At 35.3% G+C, this 21,812-nt stretch overlaps 3 protein-coding genes across 7 annotated transcripts; 2 read left to right on the plus strand and 1 right to left on the minus strand.

The window, feature by feature from the left end:
• The first annotated feature begins 2,481 nt into the window (after window positions 1-2,481).
• LOC126712231 (uncharacterized) lies at window positions 2,482-6,158 on the plus strand. 2 transcript variants are annotated; one of them, XM_050411482.1, is made up of 6 exons: window positions 2,482-2,702; window positions 3,665-3,782; window positions 4,158-4,334; window positions 4,443-4,541; window positions 4,619-4,864; window positions 5,513-6,158. In XM_050411482.1, the coding sequence occupies exons 2-6, from the start codon at window positions 3,717-3,719 to the stop codon at window positions 5,810-5,812; spliced, it is 888 nt and encodes a 295-aa protein (XP_050267439.1). In that variant the 5' UTR covers window positions 2,482-2,702; window positions 3,665-3,716; the 3' UTR covers window positions 5,813-6,158. The 2 variants fall into 2 exon arrangements, with proteins under 2 accessions (XP_050267439.1, XP_050267438.1); XM_050411481.1 differs by having other exon boundaries at window positions 2,482-2,676.
• A 4,400-nt stretch (window positions 6,159-10,558) lies between these two features.
• On the plus strand, window positions 10,559-13,950 carry LOC126700295 (transmembrane 9 superfamily member 2-like). The gene is made up of 3 exons (XM_050398381.1): window positions 10,559-10,815; window positions 11,424-11,467; window positions 13,743-13,950. The coding sequence occupies exons 1-3, from the start codon at window positions 10,631-10,633 to the stop codon at window positions 13,760-13,762; spliced, it is 249 nt and encodes an 82-aa protein (XP_050254338.1). The 5' UTR covers window positions 10,559-10,630; the 3' UTR covers window positions 13,763-13,950.
• Window positions 13,951-14,925: 975 nt separating this feature from the next.
• Window positions 14,926-20,305, minus strand: LOC126712232 (uncharacterized protein At1g01500). Of its 4 annotated transcripts, XM_050411486.1 has the most exons (4): window positions 19,295-19,582; window positions 18,605-18,744; window positions 17,971-18,475; window positions 14,926-15,522 (listed from the first exon to the last, which is right to left on the minus strand). In XM_050411486.1, the coding sequence occupies exons 2-4, from the start codon at window positions 18,667-18,669 to the stop codon at window positions 15,289-15,291; spliced, it is 804 nt and encodes a 267-aa protein (XP_050267443.1). In that variant the 5' UTR covers window positions 18,670-18,744; window positions 19,295-19,582; the 3' UTR covers window positions 14,926-15,288. The 4 variants fall into 4 exon arrangements, with proteins under 4 accessions (XP_050267443.1, XP_050267442.1, XP_050267441.1 ...); XM_050411485.1 differs by lacking the exon at window positions 19,295-19,582 and adding an exon at window positions 20,156-20,305 and having other exon boundaries at window positions 17,971-18,744; XM_050411484.1 differs by lacking the exon at window positions 19,295-19,582 and adding an exon at window positions 19,589-19,952 and having other exon boundaries at window positions 17,971-18,744.
• Between the last annotated feature and the right edge of the window lie 1,507 nt (window positions 20,306-21,812).

The raw sequence follows: 21,812 nt of genomic DNA on the forward strand, positions 1-21,812 counted from the left end.
GACCACCCACTGGTTTGTTGGCTGCCCAACTATCACTACTTACCTATGTTGGCTGTGCCACATTCTATACCCAGACAAAAGAGTTTTATTTTGTTTTCTTACTCTCCATGGCATTCTCATCCAGATAAGGGTGGGCATTCTCTCTTACTAACCCCTATGGCATGCATCTAGTGATTCCAGCTCATCTTTCCCTCTTTTGAATGGTATGTCATTCTAGTAGGATATTTTCCCCAAAAGAGCTTGAGCGAGAACCCCAGAATAGGATTCCCCCTTCTCCCCACCGCCAGACCGCACCCTCTCTTACCTCTGACTCATGGCCCACCACTTCTGTATTGGCTGGGTACAAGTGGGTGATGCCTGAACCTTGTGCGTACTCCACTTCCATGTGAGTCTAGGGCTTGTCTGCCATTCATGCATTTGCCATGGCCTAAGGGCTTGTTTGGTTTTTACTGCCCGTTTTGCCACTCACTCTTAACCTCTTGTGGTGTGGATGAGTTACTGGGTCTTCGTTCTTTGTATCTTGCTTTCTCCCTGGGTTGAGTTTTGCTTGGGCATGAGTCTTTACTTCTTCAATCAAGCCTTTGCCTTCTTTGTGGGTTGGCTGACACCTTTGCCATGTCGCCCCGTTGTTTTTGCCATGTTATCATTTGGCACCTTTGCCATGTCGCCCCATTGTTTCTGCCATGTTATCATTTGGCTTGTGCTTGCTGGACCTTTTTTGGGCTTGCTGTACACTTTCCTTCTGCTTAGTTCCCATAGCCCAATATTATTGTTGGGCTTGTACTCATGCTGTTTTGGGCTTTCTTGGCCCATTTCATCCATTTGGGGCTTCCTTGGCCCATTTTATTCCTTTGGGCATCTTTGGCCCGTTTCATTTCCTCGGGCATCATTGGCTCATTCCAATCCTTCATTCTCATGAGTTTTTGCTAAGTCTTTTGGGCTTCCCTAGTCCAAATTACCATATCCTTTACTTTCAAGGTTTATAGGCTTTTCCATCAACCCCATTTACTTAGTTCTTTCCTTTGAGCTCCTTCAGCCCATTTTTACTTACTTTCCATTTCTCATAATGCCATGGGTTTACTACTTTATTCGGGCTCATTTGGGCCCGCTTGCTTTTTTTGAGGCCATTTTACTATTTTATAGGCTTATGGATCATTATTCCTATTATTCGAGCTTGATGGTTTTCTTCTCAATTTGCTAATTCTTCTTTTTTAGTGTGTGTTTGGGTTCCGCGTTGCGTTGCTGCGTCTGCGTTTTCACTCTTTTTTTTTTTTTTTTTTTTTTTACATTTCACACGTTTTGCAGAAAAGGGGGACAAATGGCACTGTAGCGGCACTGTAGCGGTACTGTAGCAGTACTGTTTATGGGACCCACAGCCACTTTATTCATTAAAAAAAATATTAAAAATGGATCTCACGATACTATTTACACATTTAAAAATTATTTTACTACAGTGTTTTCAGTTTCAGCAACAATAAGTTCAATCCAAACACACCCTTATTCACTCTCATATTGTTAGACTTCTTCCTATTATTGGACCTCCTTGCCAAAGTGGGCATCAACATCTTTTTAATCCCAAACCAAATTTGTATCAATTTCAAGTCACACTCTTGAAAGATCTAATTATTAAGGATTTGGATCAGATTAAACACGAGGTAATTACTGTTCCAATTGACCATGATTCCAGATTCGTTAATTACATGTTATTATCACAAATAAATTTATAACTTTTTCACAATTATCTTACAAGATAAATTATAACTTATCCTGAGAAGATTTGTGATAAAAGTTGTATATTTGTTTAGGGTAGTAGATTTTTATTTTTATTTTGGAATGAGATGACCTTATCATTTACTTTGAGAAATCAATGTGAATATAAAAATAATTAAAAGTACATGCATGCCATCTCCCTAAAAGGAAAAATAGAATTGGTCGGGCCAGTCTCGGTTAAACTCCAATATTACTGGAATTAGTCTGGCTGGCTTTCCTGTCATTACAGACAGCAAAACCAAAAACCAATCCCATTGAGATTCTCTAAACCACACGTGTGACTCAAAGTTGGTACGGCACGTGCAGTAAAAAGTGAATGGAAAAGTAAAATCACTCTTTCTCTAGCAAAATAGATCTGATTCAGATCTATCTACTTTATGAGTAATGCGGACATTAAACATGGCATAATTTTATGCTATCATTCGTGATATGACTAGTAACTATTAGTAAGAGTGTATTTTCACATGACTTATTATTATCATATTTTTACTCATTACAACTAATCATATAATAAATTATATACAAAATTGTACCAAATTTAGTGCACATCACGTTACTCTTGCTTTATATTACAGTTCCCTCGTTCCACTGGAGGAGGGTCGGTTTCGTTGTCACAAGCCAAAAAAAGCAGAACAGTAGGTGGCTTTAGCATGTCACTTGTCAGCGCATCGTACGGATACTATACTATGCTATACTAGAATGACTGGTTTAGAACCCAATAAATATCAGGGTCTTCTGCCACAAAAAGACAATAGAAACTCCATCCCTCCCTCTTTTCATTTCACACACAGTTTTCCTTCTCTCTCTTCTACCTGGTCCACTCTAATCGTAGAATACATGTTATTTCCGTGTAGAAGACTCACAAAAGTCTAGATAACCCATCTCTCTCTTGTGGTGGAGTAGGAGGTGCGTCTAGTTTCTTCAGCTTTTGTGTGAGTTCATATGCATTTTTCTCTCTTTGAAATGTGCATGTTTTCTGTCCAAATATATTATTTTTTTGTGATCAAATTACTGTCTTTTGAATTAGCGGATGGGTCTTTTTTTTTTTTTTTTTGGGTTATTAATAAATTAATTTGGTATGAAAAGCTCAAGTGATTGCTCTTGGAAATACTTTGAGATCTTGATGTTATTTTTTGTTCATTTTTTATCATTGTTTTTGTTTTTGTTGTTAGTTTGTTACTTGTTTGGAGATAGAAAAGAAAAGAAAAGCTCAAGAAATTTTTATTATTCTTGAAATATGAAATACCTCCCACCTAAAATTAAGGGAAATAAATGGTGTTTGTGTGGGTTAAGCAGAGGCTTTTGACTTAGGGACCATGTGATACTATAGGTGAATCTCAAAGTTCTAATTGCATTTCCTCTGCTCTGAGAAAGGAGCAGAATGAAAACTTAGTTCTTCAGATTTGAGTTTAGAGCTGTATAATTGGAATTAAAACATCTTAAGGTGATTGATTTTATTTGTATGGTTTCAATTTGAGAATATTAACACAAGTCCAATTGCAATTTTAATTTTTCTGGGGGGAGGGGCTATATGCCTATATGACTCATGCTTCATCTGTTGATGTAAAATAAATTTGGACAGTATATTAATAATATTCATAACAATTTATCGTTAATGTTGTTGTTTTAGTAATTCTTATATATATAATCACTTGGGTCAACGGGGGTTGGTACTTACGGTGAACACAGAATTTGATCTAGACATCTAATAATATACAATGGATTTCTAATGTTGTATTTAAAAAAGAAAAAGAAGATGTCGTTTTTATCTATCGTGTGATACATGCCTTTCTCATCCTGTTTGCCAGATTGTTGAGTGGCCATTTTCCTGTAAAAGCTGGTACAGAATACACACACATATTTGAATGTTCTTATGTGATGTTTGATGTTGTAGGTTAAACTTGGTTGCCAAATTGTGGTATCAGACTACCAGAGAGGCAGAGACCATGTTTAGCCGTTGGACTAATTCTCATCATGATCAGGAGAATGATCCACATCAGGCTGAGTTAAAGGTGATGATAAATTGGAAGTTGCAGAGATTGTGAAGACAATAATTCATTTGACTATGTTAAGCTCCTTTCAGTTTTTAAAATGCAATGGCTTTGCACCTGCTAGCCATCATTTCCATTGGTAGAAAATCTATCAAATAGCCTAACTCAACTGATCTAATCCCAAACACTTGGGTTAGGCACTAGACGGGTTCTTCTTCATGATTGAACTTTATCTATGGCATAGCTCTTTTTGGTGTCCAGTTGATATATAGAAACAGTTTTTGTGATAAAGGATCTCCTTTGTCATAATTGATTTTTACTTTTACAGTTCCACAGAAATAAGATTTTTCAGTTCAGCTTCGAAAATAGTAGATGTCATTATTAATTTGCATGCAGGTCAATGAACTTAAGGATGCAATTGGACCTCAATCTGGACGTAGTTTACAGTTTTGTACCAATGCATGCTTTAGGAGATATTTGGAAGCTAGGAACTGGAATGTAGAGAAATCAAAAAAAATGTTGGAAGAGACACTCAAATGGAGATCAACCTTTAAACCTGAGGAAATTCGATGGGTATGTTGGGTTTGATATTCACATGTTCAGTAGTGCTTACAGAAGCCAGAAATTAATTCTGATAATAGTTCAATTGAAAATCACTATATATAATGATTTTGTTGCCAGAATGAAGTTGCAATTGAAGGTGAGACTGGAAAAATATACAGAGCAAATTTTCATGACCGAAATGGGAGGAGTGTTCTTATACTAAGGCCAGGAATGCAGGTAGTATTTATTTAGCTAGCACAGATATTTCTTGTGGTTACTAGTTTTTGAAATTAATGTCTCTCCAAATGCTGCAGAACACTGCATCTTTGGATAATCAGATGCGACATCTAGTGTATCTCTTAGAGAACGCTATCCTTAACCTTCCAGAGGGTCAAGAACAAATGTCATGGTTGATTGACTTCACTGGGTGGTCAATAACCAACAATGTGCCCATCAAATCTGCTCGAGAGACTATCAATATTTTGCAGAATCACTACCCTGAGAGGCTCGCCATAGCATTTCTCTACAATCCCCCACGGATTTTTGAAGCATTCTGGAAGGTTTGAGTTTAACCCTCCCTGATTGCACTCTGCTTCATCAATAAATAGCATAATGACCACTAGAATTGAAATTACTCAAATGAATGAGTAGTAACTAAAGAATAAAACAAATATGGACCATTTTTCATGTGCTCTCTGTCCAGAAGAGGCTCATAGGTGATGTTAGCAGAAATAAGTTGAATATAGCAGAATAGTTGACTAAAGTACTTGCACAACAACTAGAAACCCGTTTATACTCCCTCCTGCACAAGGTTATTTGAACCAAGAGCCCTCTTTTTTAGAATGTTGATTTGTGGGATTGGTGTCCTCACCACTAATGTACGCTTGAAGATAAGAGCAGCATATGATTGTTGCTTGTTGGATAGATGGATGCCCTGTTTAGACCAAGTAGCTTAAAATATTGTAATCCTACGAATAGATGCTTCTATGCGCTAGCAGCTCCTACTATGTGTGACTAACATTGCATAGTGCTTTCCACAACCTTAGGTAAATTTGCTGAAATAATCTTGAGGAATCACCCAGAAAAAATGAGAGAATTTAACCAAGATTTCTCTATATTCCAATCACCTTCTCCCTTTTTCTTTTTCTTTGTTCCTTTATGTACGATTCTTCTTTTAGGATATATAATGTGTTCTACTTCCAATTCAGATTGTCAAGTATTTCTTGGAGGCAAAGACATTCCAGAAGGTGAAGTTTGTGTACCCTAAAAATAAAGATAGCGTGGAGCTCATGAGGACATACTTCGACGAGCAAAATCTTCCCAAAGAGTTTGGAGGAAAAGCCTTATTGAATTATGACTACGAGGAGTTCTCAAAAATGATGACTCAAGATGATGTCAAATCCGCTGCCCTGTGGGGATTGGACATCAAGCTTCAACAAGCTGGCAATGGATATTCAGGAGCTGAGGTGGCTCCGGAGCCAGTGTGTCTTGCACCAGCAGCTAGCTGAGCCAACTATGCTAATGCCCATTGTATTATGGTAATAAAGTTATAGAATTCTCACCATGCCTGAAATGCTTGTTGGACTGACTAAAAGAGATGGATCTGAATTTAACTAAGAGTAGCCGTAAGTGTTGTTCCGGCTTAGGATAAACAAATTCAATGTCCACTCCCTACTATCTAACAGGGGAATTTATCTATTTTTAATATACCTCACTTTGTTGCCAACATCATCCTCCCATCTCACCTTGAAATATAGATGTGAAGTGAAATAGGCATATGATGGCATGGGTCCCCTTACTAGCTTCCTCGAAGTAAAGAAATGAAAGAATTCCGGCATATGATGGGTTTATCTCTTTCTCTTGCGTTTGCCATTGTGATAAATCATTTTTCATGAATGATCCTGCATAATATCTGACACCGTTGTTTATTATTATGATGATTATTATTATGACAGAAACTGTTGTTTCACCTTCACACCTTGTTCTCAGGACTCGATTCTCCCTATAATGCCATATCATATGATGCTCTCTCTCTCTCTCTCTCTCTCTCATCCTTGTGGATAAACATAGTTTACAATGACAAATTGGAATATACCTGACATATTGTTGAGAAGATGTAACTTGGGTAAAGGGTGAATATATGTGATGGACCAACATAAATCTGTCATATAAGCACCACTAGATGGAAGAATAAATGGCGAGACTGCACCAAAGTAGGACGTTCTATCTCTTTCTCTTGCGCTTTCCATTGTGATAAATCATTTTTCATGAAAGATCCTGCATAATATCTGACACCGCTGTTTATTATTATGATGATGATTATTATTATATTTTTATGATAGAAACTGTTTTTTTTTTTTTTTTTTTAATCAATGCATAACATATGACATTTCTTATCCTATAAATTCCACAAATTCTGCATTTAGGTGAGTTGAGCCCCGAACTTCCTTGATGGTACATTTTACTATTTCACCACACCTTGTTCTCGGGACTCGGTTCTCCCTATAATGCCATATCATATGATGCTCTCTCTCTCTCTCTCTCTCTCTCTCTCTCTCATCCTTGTGGATAAGCATAGTTTACAATGACAAATTGGAATATACCAGACATATTGTTGAGTAGATGTAACTTGGGTAAAGGGTGATTTTACGTGATGGACCAACATAAATCGGTCATATAAGCACCACTAGATGGAAGAATAAATGGCGAAACTGCACCAAGGTAGGGCATTCTACACTGACAGCTACTTTTCACCAGTCATGATAAATTAGAGGGTTGGTGATCCATTAAAACCAGGCTTTAGGCATAGATGATTTTTTTGCTTGGATTGAAGAGTCCTTACTTTTTAGAACAAGCTCTTCTCCCGGATGTAGTTTTTATTTCTCCATCTGAATAAAATTCTTAGTCTTCCCATAAAAAAAAATGGCAACTTAGCTGAAGGGATGAAGATGGTGCATAAACACAGCAAGAATAGGAACTATTTCCTATACATCACTTGATACAAGCATACGCATTTAAACTGTTGACAATAGTTTTTATACAACCTTTTGTCTAGGTTGCTGGGCTAAAGTCCCATGATGAAAGAGAATCTAGTAAATCTAGAGGTAGAGCAATCATAGAACCATGAAAGAAAGTGGCAATTATCCACTCTTTTGAACTTAACGAGTTTTTTTAAATCATTAGTGTTATCATCATGCCATATTACCAATATAGTACGCAATTTTAATTACAAGCACTCCATAAAAGGATTCAACATTTATTACAAGCACTTCATAACAAAATTCAAAGTAGACACATAATCATCTGAATAGAACACTACACTTTCTTGCTGCTTTCAAAGAGAAGAATGTAAAAGATTCAAGATTGATCCAAAGCTAAAAGCATCCTAACTATGGAGAAGGAAAATGTATGATTACAAAAAAATGCCAAAATGCAGGAGAACTTAGGGGCTACATCTCGAAACTTAGATCAAGATGTCGGTACTAATGAAGAAAATACAAGAAATGAATGATTAAAAAGCTCTGAAATTCTGCAGCTAGTAAAAGGCAAAGAAGGCCATATGCCAAAAAAGGCAAAGAAAAGATCTCTTGAAAAGTGGAACCGAATTTGAGTGTTTCAAAACTTATACAGAAAACAAAGATACTGAAGCTCTTGACTCGATACAAATGTGTACCCCACAAATGTGTACCCCTCATCCCTAAATGTGCAATTGTGCATGCCTACTCATTCACATAGATTATAAATTCTCTAATAGAATGCAAATTTTATTTATGAAAGTACACATGATTGATACATAACAGCAACTCAACAAAACTTATAAGATTGATTTCTTTGATGTTGGGGGAAAATTTGCAGTCATCTATTACAGGAGTATAGCAACTACTAAAATAGTTTTCTCATGGCTATATCAACAGTAGAATGCAATCAATGCATGTTATAGTGACACCATCTTAAATTAAGGACAGGAATTTAACTTAACTTAAAACAAAGAAATCATAAGTTGAACCATCCAAAGGCATCTAGGAAAGGAACAATGAAGACAACTGACCCTCATCCTCAATCTGGTTGGCGATGGTGAAACTGTGCACCATACACTATCTTTTGCCTCTGTATTAACTGAAGAGTTGCATTAGTCCACTCTCCAGCCCCAGTTTTCAAGAGGCAACCTTTTGAGGAAAAATATATTCTGTAGATAATTTCCTAAGGCTGCTTGGAGACAAGCTACATAGAACCAAGAGTCCCTTCAAAAAAGCCTGAGAAGGCCAATAATGACCCATAAATCTTTGCCTCCTAACTTAGCCAATATGGCATATGAATCTGATAACCCATAGGTCTTAATTGAAGCTAGAATAAAAGGGGAAAAGTACACAACCTCGCTGTTGTTTCTCCCTAGGACATGGAATCCACTGAAGTTTTAAATGTAACACTTCACCCCTGTGGTATTGTTATATATGTAAAGTAATAAATATCCATCAAGATAAACAATAAATTGCTAAGGTAATAGCACGTGTTGATATTCAGAGTTACATTTCGATATAAAAAAATACCGCATGTGGGTTTTGTGTTATACTTAATGTAGGGGTAAAATTCTCAAGTCAACAATGGGCCTTGGGCCCCGCACGGAGTCCAGCCATGACCAAAAGGGGAAAAGGAGGACCAAAAAACTTCCAGCCCAACCCTGTTGAGCCCAACTTATTTAAAAAGAGGTTCGAGGAGGAATGTCTCCTCGGACACACCAAATACGGGCCCAATGTGCGCCCCATCCACAGTGAAGAATCATCCGAAACAAATGTGGGTAGTAGGATGAGCCTCACAAAGCAGGAAGAAGGAAGAAAATGTAAGACATCCAAGGGGAGACCACAACTGCCGCATTAAATGCAAGGAAGCTACTTTTCCAGCCGCATTAATGTGGAGAAGACAGGCGAATAGTGTTACATTGGCCAATGCAACTCACAGAAAGATAAGGTGGATGTCCGATGGGACAGACACTCAAGTGAAAGTTCAGATGATTAACAAGTGTAAGGCTTTTATCAATTTAAGGAGGCTATATAAGAGAAGGAAATCCCCATGAAGAAGGGATCGGAAATTTGAAAACAAAAGGAGATAGGAAGAAAGAGCAAGGCAATAGTCTTTGATCAGAACCAGAGGTGCACCTATACGTTTCCTCGGACTGAGTATCCTGTGGACATTAAGGAGATATTCTTACGTTCAAACTGCTGCATGGCATGCAATTAACTAACGTTCACTTCGTCCAGCCCTAGTTCTGTAACCCACTCTCTACAAATTCATTGTCTAGGGTTCTTTGGGCCAGAATCACTTACTTGTCGGGCCTGGGCCCCAAAGACCGACCCTACACTTAATATCCCATAGGGTTAAGTGTTACATAATTAACAGTTTATTTTTACATATAAAATAACACCACACGTGGGTTTAGTGTTACACTCATTACTTAGATTTTGTGTTTTTATGGAAAACTACAGGAAGATTTGTAAATTTTTTCTCAAGAACAAATTGCAAATATGCTTATCAATAGGTCACTTTCAAAAACACAGTCACCTCACCCCTCTTTCATTAAGGACTAACCGAACCCATAATTAAGATCTCTAAATCATTTTATCAATAGGCCACCTAAAATAAATAAATAAAATCTAAGTGATTTGTACAGGTTAATCATCTGTATCAATAATGACATCACTAGAAGCACTCTTGAAGGATTTTCAGATCCCAAAATAATCAAATCAAACCCAATTTTATTTTTCAACTAACACCATTTCATTTCCCCTACTTAATAGCAAACTCCAAGTTCCAACATAACTAATAAGGATAATTTCAATATGTAGTAATGTTTATTTTATTGAGTAAGGTTGTAAACTTAGTCTACAATCAATTTTGTAACTAAACTTTATCATTTCATCAATTAAATCATAACAGGAAAAAATATGACAAAATTTCTATTCCTACCAAGGGTCATTTCGTCAATTATTCCTCAGCTCAAATCAAATGAGTTTCAAGGAGTGGCTTGAGATAGTTATCAAACCAACTCGTGACTCTATCACTGCACATAACTAATTCTGTTATGCAAAAGAACTAACTCCCCGTTAACTATCCAAGTCAACCTTTCACTGTCCAAAATTTCTGATTGACTCCCATCTAAAAGATCAACGGCTTAGATTCGAAAATCAAAATTTATACTATTACAACAAACTAGCCCCGCTAAAAAAACCCGCATAATCCATGGTATATAAAAACTTAAAAAAGCAAGAGCAATTCTAACAGCTTTTCACTCCTAAATTTTCAAGCTCTTCAAAATCTCTCTCACAGAATCCATGGCTCGTAGAGTAAGAACACCGTTGAATTTCTTTGTTCTGATACTGATTGTTCTTCCAACTTTGGTATTCGCAATTCGAACTCTGAGAAATGCGCCTTTAAGTGAGGAAGATCGTCAGTACAATGAAGGAGATTATATTCCTCTGTTCGCCAACAAAGTTTATTCTAATCAAGAAGATTCATGGTAATTTCTCTTTGAATCTCATCTGTTCAACATTTTCTAATGTTCTTCCATGTGAATTTGAATTTGAGCTTGCTTTACTTTAGTTGCTGAGATTTTTTTTTTTTGGTTTAAAGTAATGGAAATTTTAGGTCTCAATATTTTGATTTTGATTCAGAAAAACTGTTTAATTTCTAGAGAAAATGATCTTAAGTATATCATTTGTTCATTGTTAGTGAGCGAAAGTAATAAAGTTCAATTCCATTAGACTGAAATACGTCTTTTCCAGCACTTGCCAAACAGAGCATTACAGGTCTTTAATTTTGTTCTCAAAATTTGTTTATACTTGTGTGAATGCCTAAGATTATCTGTAGTGATCTCTCATCAAATCAAAAGGAAAAAGAAAAAATTTACTTTCAGTTCAATCTTTGATTTTGTTATAATGTCTGCAGGCGCAGGCCTCAGGCCTGAGCGTTCATATTTTGAGCTTCATGATATTACTTATAAATGGAGAGAAAAATTTTCATTACATTAATCCTCTTTTATTTATTTATTTATATTTTTCTGGGCCTCCTTATGAACTTGATGCATCTCTGTTTGTATATTAATTCGAAAGTTTTTTCCACATGCAGTGAGGAATATTCATATTTTGATTTGCCATTCTGCTCTCCTGGAGGTAAGAATAACTTTTTAACTCTCTTGGTTTGTGGAAAAATCATTTACATTATCTGCTCTCACATTATTATAAATATATAAATTATAAAATTTAACTTTGTTACAATTTTACAATTTGCACATATTCGTCTTATGAACATAGTTTCTAGGCATATATAATTAATTCATTGATTCTATTGTAATTAGAGACATTCAGATTAACCAAAAAAAAAAAAATTAGAGACATTCAGATTATAATCCACTACAATTATGATTGGAAAATTGTTAGTTGCAAACAAGTTTAGAGCTCTCTTTATATAACTTACTATATGGCAATTTATAAGACCATCCATATGTAGTTTTCATCATGTAACTTTTTTTAATTAGTTATGTAATTTGTCTATATATTTGTATAATATCTAAAAGTTGATGGATAGCATTTATTATTGTTACACTCTTGTTGAGCCCTATTAGCGTAGCATTTCAGTCTAATTTGGTCCCATTTAGTTTATTTTAGTCCCGTTCGATCTATTTTGGTACAATTCAGTCTACTCAGGTCCTATCGGTCCACTTATGTCCAATTCGGTCCATTTAGTCTACTTCGGTTCTATTCGGTCTACTTAGGTCCTAACGATCCACTTCGGTTTTATACGGTCCATTTGGTCCACTTTTGTCCTATCAATCCACTTGGGTCTCATTCGGTTTATTTAGTCCAATTCGGTCCAATATAGTCCATTTGCTCTATTTTGGACTAATTGAACATTTAAATTAATTCTTTTTGTAGGTTTCCTTTTCAATTTTGAACTCAAAAATTTTTTTCTTAATTTTTAGGTTGAAAAGTATGAAATTTTATTCTATTTGAGCCAAATTCTTTAATTTTTTGGTTTAAAAATACAAACAAAATAGGTATTAGAAATTAGAGATATTGGCTAAAAAATGAATAAGTAAAAATGATAAATATTCAAAAGATTACCTTAAAACTCAAGTTTCAATAATATAGGCATTCTACTTATATTTGAAATGAAAAGAAAAAAATAAATGCTACCATCCTAAACTTATATAGTACTTTTAACTTAATGTAACATGTTACATGTGTTCCATGAAATGTAGACTGTACATTTTTTTATAAATATCTTGAATAGGTTCAAATTAGTCTACTAATTATAGTATATTTGAAAAAAAAATCATTTTAATAACATAATTAATAGTCATGAATATTGGATAGTCTTATAAATCATCATGTAATAGTCATGATTAGCATTCCTATGCACTTACCACCGAGAAAGGTGGTCTAGTGGTCTTGGTGCAAACACAACTGCAGCGCTGCTTGAGGTCCCATGTTTGAACCCCAATGGGTGGAATGTGGGAATTCCCTCCTACAGCTAGTCTAAGGGTACTAGCCTTCTTGTAGGGTTAGGGTGAGATCTGTTGTCATCCAGACAGCAATAGTTATGACTCAATCCAACATTCCCTAGTAGGTAGTGCCCCAATAGTCACACCCATGAGGGTCTGCCACAATGGTCGCCCCCGCTCACCCATTTCATTCATCAAAAAAAAAAAAAAAAAAGCATTCCTATGCACTTTCTAATAGACATCTCTATGTATAGATCCAACACCCAACAGGAAGAGATCCTTTAAAGAACTTCTAGCAGGGGATTGCTATGTCAACACTCAGTATGAATTGAGGTTCAAGATGGGAACAACAGGGAAACTCCTTTGTGAGAAAAATTTGACAAGAGAAGAAGTTGCAATATTTAGAAATGCCATTGGAAACAAATATATGTACGAGATGTACTTTGATAGCATTCACTTGTCAAAGAACATTGGAGACGATACTAAAGATTCCTTTTGCGACTACATCAGTTCAAGTCGTAGGTTTTTTCTTATCAACCACCTGCGCTTTTATCCTCATTACTTAGGAAACAAAGTGAAAGAAATACATGTTGTTGGTGACCATGATTCTGCTTTGGATATAACTGAAGATGCTGAAATCAAAGTCAACTTCACTTATTCTGTCTTCTGGAAAGAATTTGAATCCAACAAGAGATACAGGATTGGGTTCGTGACTTGTCGGAGCACATTGGAGAAGATAATCCTATGCATTATACTAATGCTATCATCATTTGTGGCTGGTTGTGTTTGCTTTGTACAGTGATTGTGCTATACCTTAGATATTATTTTACTCGGTGTCACTCCATCCATCTGTCCATTCCTTATGTTGTGTAGTTCCAAGCAGGACATTGTAATGACATGCATTCAGCTAAATCTAATGATGATTAAATCAACTTCCACTGCAGGAATTCTTTTGGAGATGTAATGGTAGATGCTACAGGGATTATTTGTCCATGTCATATTCATGGTAATGCATGTAGATGTCCTCAGTACCTACTTGGGGCCATTCTGGGTGTTGGAAAACAGTTCATTATGTAAGCCATATCTGCCACATGCTTGCTAATTCAATTTTGTTTCCCCAATTCTGAATTCTCGCGTCTCTTGATAACACTTTATTGCCTTAATCCATTCTTTTGTTGAGAGTTTATAGCAATTTCGGGTTTTTTGGTCCGATTTTATTATGAAAGATGTTTGCACTTGCCAGTAGTCTTTTGCGTAACAGCTATCTTAAACATTCAGCCAAAAAAAAAAAAAAAAAAAAAGCTATCTTAAACTTGCTAACACCTGGCTCCCTCAGTTAGACTTCTCACAGGCATACTAAAGTTACTTCAATATATTTATAGATTGACATGACAAAAAATATAATTAGTGTTATTCCAACACATAATAAAATTTTCTTTTTGGAGAATCAAATAAAGGTCTTTATTACTATTTTGTAATGTACACATCGCTTTTGTAGTATCCCAAGTATTACTTAAGAAAAAATGTCATGAATCTCTGAAAAAGTTGTAGTTTCATAATTAACAAGTGCAATTCAATCAAAAAAAAAAAAAAAAAAGTGCAGATTGGGGTGTGATGTGCATACTGTATACAGAATACATGTCTAAGTAATGACAGTCAGATTTAGTGATAAGTTGGGAATGATCAGAAGTTTTTTCTGATTATTCGATAGGTGGGAATGTACAGCAGTTAAAAAGATGAATGATAAGTCATTATGGAAATATGCATGGAGTAACGACACAAGCACCATTTCAGAGCATCAATTTGGACTTGTTTATGTGACTACAACTTCACATATTCATATGACATTTTTTTCTTGTGTGTTGTTCTGACAAACCTTACCAAATGCTTATCTACATTTTCATCCTCTTACGGGTGTTTTAACTAACGTGACTTCTATTAGTTGTTACTTTAGCATGCAGATGCAAATTTGTAAGCCATTCAAGTCTTATGTTGCATATGTTTGCATAGTAGTGAACTAAGTGACTATAATAAAGAACCCTAAACAGGGCTTCATCCATTAAACCACGCTGCCAAAAGCAATTAAACAGGGCTTCTTTTTTTGTGCTCAAAAGTCAAAACAATAAATTAAGGAGGCCGAAACACAGGGTTTCTATTTTAAGAAGTTGATCCATATATCAAAGCTGTTTGTTCACTTTCCAAATACATTTATTTACAGGGAAACACAAGCTTCGATGTGTATAACTTCATGAACCACATAGATGTCACCTTTCCCAATCTCAGGAACTACTAATTGCCGGTCAAAATCACGCGATTCGAACAAAAGAGCATGCGATTTGAACAAAAGAGCATTACCTACAGAAAGAACTACTTACTCAAAGCCCACAAGGAAAAATGCATGTCAAACAAACATGCACATTGGAAAAAAGATGAGGTTAGCTGCCTTTGGATTTTTAGGGAACCTATTGTATCATAGTTCTGATAAAAGGATCAAATGGGCCGTCTTTTGAAGTTACGAGAAGTTGATTGGTAAGTACGGACCAGCAATCCAACTCCTATACCAAGTCCAAGGCAAATACCAAGGCCAATCCCAACGCCAACCCTTACACCAGCATTGAACCAGGATAATTCGCCATCTTCACCATCTATGTATTCTGTCCTCCTCCAGTACATGTTGTTGTAGTCATCTTCATTTTCTGTTTTGTAGGCTCTGTAATCTGCCACCTACAATTCAAAAAACCCAATAATTGGGATTAAAATAGTCAAGCATCATAAGATATAAAATACATAGCTAACAAAACAACCAAAAGTATATCACTTCACAAGTAAGGCTAAGAAAGGTAGCAGTATTTGCTGTTAACAGTTCTAGATTAGCTAAATCTCTCTTCTATGCATGCAGCAACCTAATCCAGCAAAACATAGTGACTTGTTTGATGAACCAACAAAGTAAATGGCCCAACTAATGGTTCACATCCATTTGAGTTAGCTTAACCAAAAAAAAAAAAAAAAACTGCCACATAAGCAAATATATGGAAGAATAAACGGCGAAACAGCACCAAAGTAGGACATTCAACTCTGATAGCTACTTTTTACCGGTCATGATAAATTAGAGTTCATGATTCATTATTATAGAAACTTAGCCAAAGGGATGAACATGGTGCACATACACAGCAAGTATAGGAACTATTTCTTTTACATCAAATTGACACAAGCATAAGCATTTAAGTGACGACAATAGTTTTTATACAACCTTTTGTCTAGGTGGCTTGACTAATGTCCCATGATGAAAGATAATCAAGCAAAATGTAGAGGTAGAGTAATCATAGAACCATGAAAGAAAGTAAGTGGCAATTATCCATACTTTTGAACCTAACAAGTTTTTTTTTTTTCTAAGCATTATCCATATCATCATGTCAAGATTACCATTACAGAATACTCAAATATTAATTACAAGAACTCCATAAAAAGATTCAAATTTCATTACAAGCACCCCATAATAATATTCAATATTAATTACAAGCACTCCATAAAAATGTTCAAAGCAGACACATAATCATCTGAATAGAACAACACTTTCTTGCAGCTCTCAAAGAAAAGTATCTAAAAGATTCAAGATTGATCCAAAGGAAAATTTTGCAGAGGGTTTCATCAAAGCTAAAAGCATCCTATGGCGAAAAAAATTGTATGATTACAACAAAATACCAAAAAGCAGAGAGAACATAGGGGCTACATCTGAAAACTTAGATCTAGATGTCAATAATAAATGAAGAAAACACAAGACATGAATAAAAAGAGCCAAAACTCTGCAGCTTACAAGAGAACTCCAAGTGCAGCAGTGTTCTCATCTAGAAGGCCATATGCCACAATCAACAACAGGCAAAGAAAAGATCTCGTGAATAGTGGAACCAAATTTCAGTATTTCAGAACTCTCAGAAAACAAAGATACTGAAGCTCTTGACACAATACAAATGTAGCACCCTCATCCCCAAATGTGCAATTGTGCATACCCACTCATTCACAGAGATTAAACATTCTGAGAGAACATAATCAATCCATAACAGCAACTCAATAAAACTTATAAGATTGATTTCTTTGATGTTGGGAGAAAATTTGAAGAGTCATCTATTACAGGAGTCTAGTGACTATGAAAATAGTTTTCTCAAGGCGATATCAACAGCGGGATGCATGTTATAGTGACAGACAATGAATTAAGGACAGGAATTAACTTAATAATGATATCCTGTGTGCAAGGACAGCAAGGGAGGAAAAGAACCGTCTCAGTACTAAACACTGTGCTAATCCTTCATCCAGTGTATTAAGTTTGAGAAACATTCAATATATGCGACAGCCTAAAAAATATCCTGAGATTTTTTCTGGCTAATATAAGGTCTCTTTGGAAAGTACGAGCACAAATCACCTCTCTCCGCTAATTCAACGTGCATTAATGATAAAAACTCATCAGACAAGATTTTTGTATCAGTTGAGGATATCTGAGCAGAAGTAAATTTACTGGCTCAGTTGAAGCTGCTTAAGGAACTAAATAGAAAAATCATAAACAGCCCATTTAAGCTCAAGCACGTATAATGTAGTTGCCAATGTGGCCTCCGGAAAAAAAATCACCCAAAAATATTGGAGTGGGCCCCACATATACGGACCATCCTCCACGTGGGATTTAGATGAGGCTCATGCACATCAGACTATGACAGAATATGGGTATTGAAAACAATGCAACAGAAAACAAAAAGGGTGAATGCCCATCCTTTGTAACTTATGTGCCCTGCCCAAACCCCCTCAAATGACACTTCTAGGATAAGATTCACTTCACCAGCCCAGACATCCAAAAATTGGAACTTTTTGTAACGGAAAACATGTTTCAACACAGGAAGCATATATAGCCAGTCATAACAGAAAGGTAAACAAACATGATTCTCTACTGCACTGTTGTTTTGGATCACAGAGTCCTTACAATGGAGGGGTTGTTCAGTCCATCCATTGATTGGAAATTGCTAAAACTTTATAGAACCTAAATAGATAGAGTTTGCTACCCTTAAAAAATGCAAATTATTGTACTGTACTAAAGCACTAGATGAATGACAATAAATTAAAACCAGAGAAACAAAGAGAATATCACAAAATTTGAATTCTAATGTAAAATATTATCCAGTAGAATACCCGTAGATCTTCAGCAGACACATCTTTCTGGGATTCAGCTGTATCATACTCCGGGATTGCATCCAACGTGCCCTTCCGATTGTACTTCTTTCGAAAACTAAGCTGTAAGGTCTTGGTCAAGATGATCGGGATTCCAGAGAAGGAGCCTGCAACATAAACCTCGATTGTTGGTGTAGGAAATTCGGGACCATCAAGATGTTTTCCCTTTAAGAATCCAGTGCCTGCGTTGATCACTGATTCACAATTCATGCTCCACCGCTTGGTACTGTTTTTTGATTCCCCAGTGAAACCATTGCTATTAGACATCTCCAAAACCCCAGAGAGAATTAGATCATCTTTATCAAAAACCTCGAATTTCATACTCCTTGTCAATTTTACACTATCTGTGCTCACAAATGTGGCTTCATCCGATTTCTTATCTACCCGATCCCTTCTAAGAAGGGAAGAGGCTCCATCAGAATAACTGCAACTTCTTGCACCATTGACTTCCAAAAGGGTGTCAGGGCTTGAAGGAATATGATTCAGAGTAAGAAACTCTGGAGTTGAATCATCGGCACGAAAATTGCTGATCCTCACATAGAAGACTCTCAAATTAAACCATGGTGATAATAGTAGTTTTGTGTAAGGTTGGTACCTAATAATCTGAAGGCTGTGATTGGCTGCTTCACCATTGCCCAATGTCTCACAAGGATCCTCCATAATTCAGAAGCTCAATCTTCACTAATTCGACATTGGGGACAACATGTGAGTTGGAATCAGATTGCCAGCAACAACCTGTTTTAACCCAAAGTAAAATATATTTAAATAATAACATACAAAAATTCAGCTTTTCTATCCTAGCTTTTGGGTAAGTTTAGAAACATAAAAATAGGGAGAAAAAAAAATAATAAAACCCAGAATCCAGATGTTAGTCAATATCTTATATCTATATATAAACAGAAAAAAGCTAAATAAAGGTTCACATGCCAATTATTATGACTAAAAAATAAAACCAAAATTTTAGGAACAGAAACCCTTGATCCATGGAAAAAAAATGAAGACCAAATCACAACTGCAAGATGATGCTGGTTGACCAGGAAACCAAAAAAATAGTCTATGTATGCTCTACTAATATGTATGAAATACAAATTTCACTTTCAGAGAGTTAACCTTCATGCTTTTCCTCTAACTCCGCCCTCAAAATAAAGTTCAAGATGGATCATTTATCTTAAGAAGAATGAAGAACAAAAAAAAAATGCAGAATTTATCATTGCAGGAATATATCACAGAACAATAAATTTTAACGATTTGGATTTGTAAAAAAAAAAAAGAAAAGTGTACCCACCAGCAACCTCGTGGATTTATAGCCAAGCCAAGAGAAATTTCACTTCTATATCTTCAGTATCATAAACTAAAGATTGAATAACCTATCAACTCTCCGAAGAAAAAACAGATACAGAGAAACAACAAATAAATATTTCAAAAAAACAAAAAGAGAAGCCAGATTCATATCCCAACAAAACTGCCGGCTGTTAGAAAAAAAAAAAATCACACGCGTCACACACCCCCACCAAATCTCTCTCTCTCTTTCTCTCTCTAGAATGATAGTTTTTTTTTTTCTCAATCAGAATATACTTACCATGAAAAAAAGAAAAAAAAGAAAAATTTGATCGACAATCTCAAATTGAGTTATACAATATGATTGATGACACCCATATATATTCGTATGCCGACTTCTGAAAAGTAAAAATCGCTTTCAGTCCACCAAAGGTTGTTGTTGTATAGCTTTCGATCTTCCAAATGCGCAAAGCTTTTTTTTGAGAAGGAAATGCGTAAAACTCGTGGCCACCGATCTATGATACCAAAATAGTCTAATACAAGGACGACTATTGGTCTTCAAAAATCAGGTTATCAACCACTTATTTTTTCGTGGGTCAGATATTTCGACGAAGTTACAGAATATAAGTTGTAGAACTGTACTAGATTAAGACTAGCTATTGCTATGCCTAGTTGTAGGGGTAATCCGATTATGACCAAAATATATATATAAAAAGTGTGACACATAAAAATAAAAAAAAATGTGGAAAAAGCGTGATGGGATGGGATAAATTGACATGATTTTTGTCATAATTTGAATAAAAAAGTGTGTTTTCACTCAAATTTCAGGAAAATTCTAATAAAAATGGTGTAATTTTATGTGTCTTACCATTACTTAGCTAGGAAGGAAATGGGCGAACCTGACCCGATTATTCCGATCTTATCGGATTAGGACTTAGGAGGCAAGAATTTGCATTCACGAGGGAGGCCGGTCCCTTTCTGATTTGAAAGGGATGTGAAAAGCTTAGAGACTACTTAACGGCTCTACCCTTAACCAAGCCACATGCATCCTCACTCCTCAGCCGTTGTTTTTTTTCTTTTTTTTCCTAATCAACAACGTTATCATTCAACTAGCAAAAACGATGGCTGTCAGCCTCACAAGTATTTGCAATTATTACAGGAAGACTACACTCCTCAGCCGTTGTTTGTTATAGTTATACTAACATACAAGTATTTTTAAAGATTAAATAATGAAATTTTACAGGCCCATCTGAGGAGGAAATCTGTGAAATTTTAGGATCAAATTGTATATTTTTGTTCTCTTTTTTTTTTTTTTTTGTTGAAAAAATTATACTTTATTCTTATATTATATCATTTGACACCATAAACTATCAAAATGCATACGTATCTCTTAAATTATGAGAATACATACTTACTTTCCTAAACTATTATTTAAGGTGTAAACTAAACAATTAATTAGGGTGTAAAGTATTATACGGATAATAATTTAGGGAGTAATGTACTGTACATTTTCATAATTTATGAAATAAAGGTAAAAAGTAGTATAATTTAGGAAAATAGAGTATAATTTCCATCTTCTTTTTTCGTCATTTTCAAAATGAACAGATAAATAAATTTTTATTACTATGAAGTTATCCAATATGAAAATTATCAACCAATATCTTTAGCTATTAATTGAAAATTGATCATAGGGATGACCTGAGTCCACTAAGGCACCAACACCTTAATGAAAGAAAGCATCAAGTGAGCCGCCTGTGATAGCCAACGGGGATACTTTGGGATTGAAGTCAAAGAGTATATAGCTTACAATTCTTATGAAATTATGAATATATCAGAATATGTTGTTCATAAATTTTCTTAGAGGATGACCACATTTTATGTGTTCTTCATGGGAGAGATTTTCTCTTTAATTTATGTCATAGGTTTGAAATTCAAATTGTGGCAAGAATTCTAGCTCATTAGATGGTATCTCATGATCTTAGTGATTTAATATCGAAATTCTTGATGCCTAATTGAGGCTTAAATGTCTTCCTTATTTTGGATGTCACTCTTGAAAATCTATGTTACTTCTTAGCTAAAGTATGCTAGAGATAGTCGAGCATGCATGTCATTATGAATGGCTGAACTATTTAATTAGTTCATGAGGATCGAGCTGCTAGCTAAATTAGATCAAGCTATTTTAGGGTAATTACAATTATAGGTAACAACTAGCTTAGTTGCCTTATTTGGAGAGTTTACAAGAGAAAAAAAAAATTTTTCTCTCTTCTTCCCCATTTTCCTATTTTTAAATAGTATACGAATTAAGTCACTCTAGTAGGCCTCATTCCAAAAAGCCATTCTCATGCCTTTCATTTACTTTAAACAGTTGATCCAAACAAACTGTATCTATCAAGCATGTTAGCGTATGGGACCATTATTGTTAACATATATTGAATTACATGAAATAAAATAATTAAAAAAAAATGAGTTTTTACGGATCCAATAAAGTCTCGCAATATTTTTATAATACACTAAGATGTCAGACT

The sequence above is a fragment of the Quercus robur genome, chromosome 2, assembly GCF_932294415.1.
Source record: "Quercus robur chromosome 2, dhQueRobu3.1, whole genome shotgun sequence".
NCBI classification, from domain to species: Eukaryota; Viridiplantae; Streptophyta; class Magnoliopsida; order Fagales; family Fagaceae; genus Quercus; species Quercus robur.

What these genes read in the sequence shown, in the direction of transcription:
- LOC126712231 (XM_050411482.1), top strand. Translation starts at nt 3,717, where the DNA reads ATGTTTAGCCGTTGGACTAATTCTCATCATGATCAGGAGAATGATCCA. An exon ending in AACCTGAGGAAATTCGATGG is followed by an intron (nt 4,335 to 4,442) that starts GTATGTTGGGTT and finishes TTTTGTTGCCAG; the next exon opens with AATGAAGTTGCAATTGAAGG. An exon ending in TTTTTGAAGCATTCTGGAAG is followed by an intron (nt 4,865 to 5,512) that starts GTTTGAGTTTAA and finishes CTTCCAATTCAG; the next exon opens with ATTGTCAAGTATTTCTTGGA.
- LOC126700295 (XM_050398381.1), top strand. Translation starts at nt 10,631, where the DNA reads ATGGCTCGTAGAGTAAGAACACCGTTGAATTTCTTTGTTCTGATACTG. An exon ending in TCTAATCAAGAAGATTCATG is followed by an intron (nt 10,816 to 11,423) that starts GTAATTTCTCTT and finishes TTCCACATGCAG; the next exon opens with TGAGGAATATTCATATTTTG. An exon ending in GCCATTCTGCTCTCCTGGAG is followed by an intron (nt 11,468 to 13,742) that starts GTAAGAATAACT and finishes CTTCCACTGCAG; the next exon opens with GAATTCTTTTGGAGATGTAA.
- LOC126712232 (XM_050411485.1), bottom strand. Translation starts at nt 18,669, where the DNA reads ATGGAGGATCCTTGTGAGACATTGGGCAATGGTGAAGCAGCCAATCAC. An exon ending in TGTCTGCTGAAGATCTACGG is followed by an intron (nt 15,523 to 17,970) that starts GTATTCTACTGG and finishes TTTGAATTGTAG; the next exon opens with GTGGCAGATTACAGAGCCTA.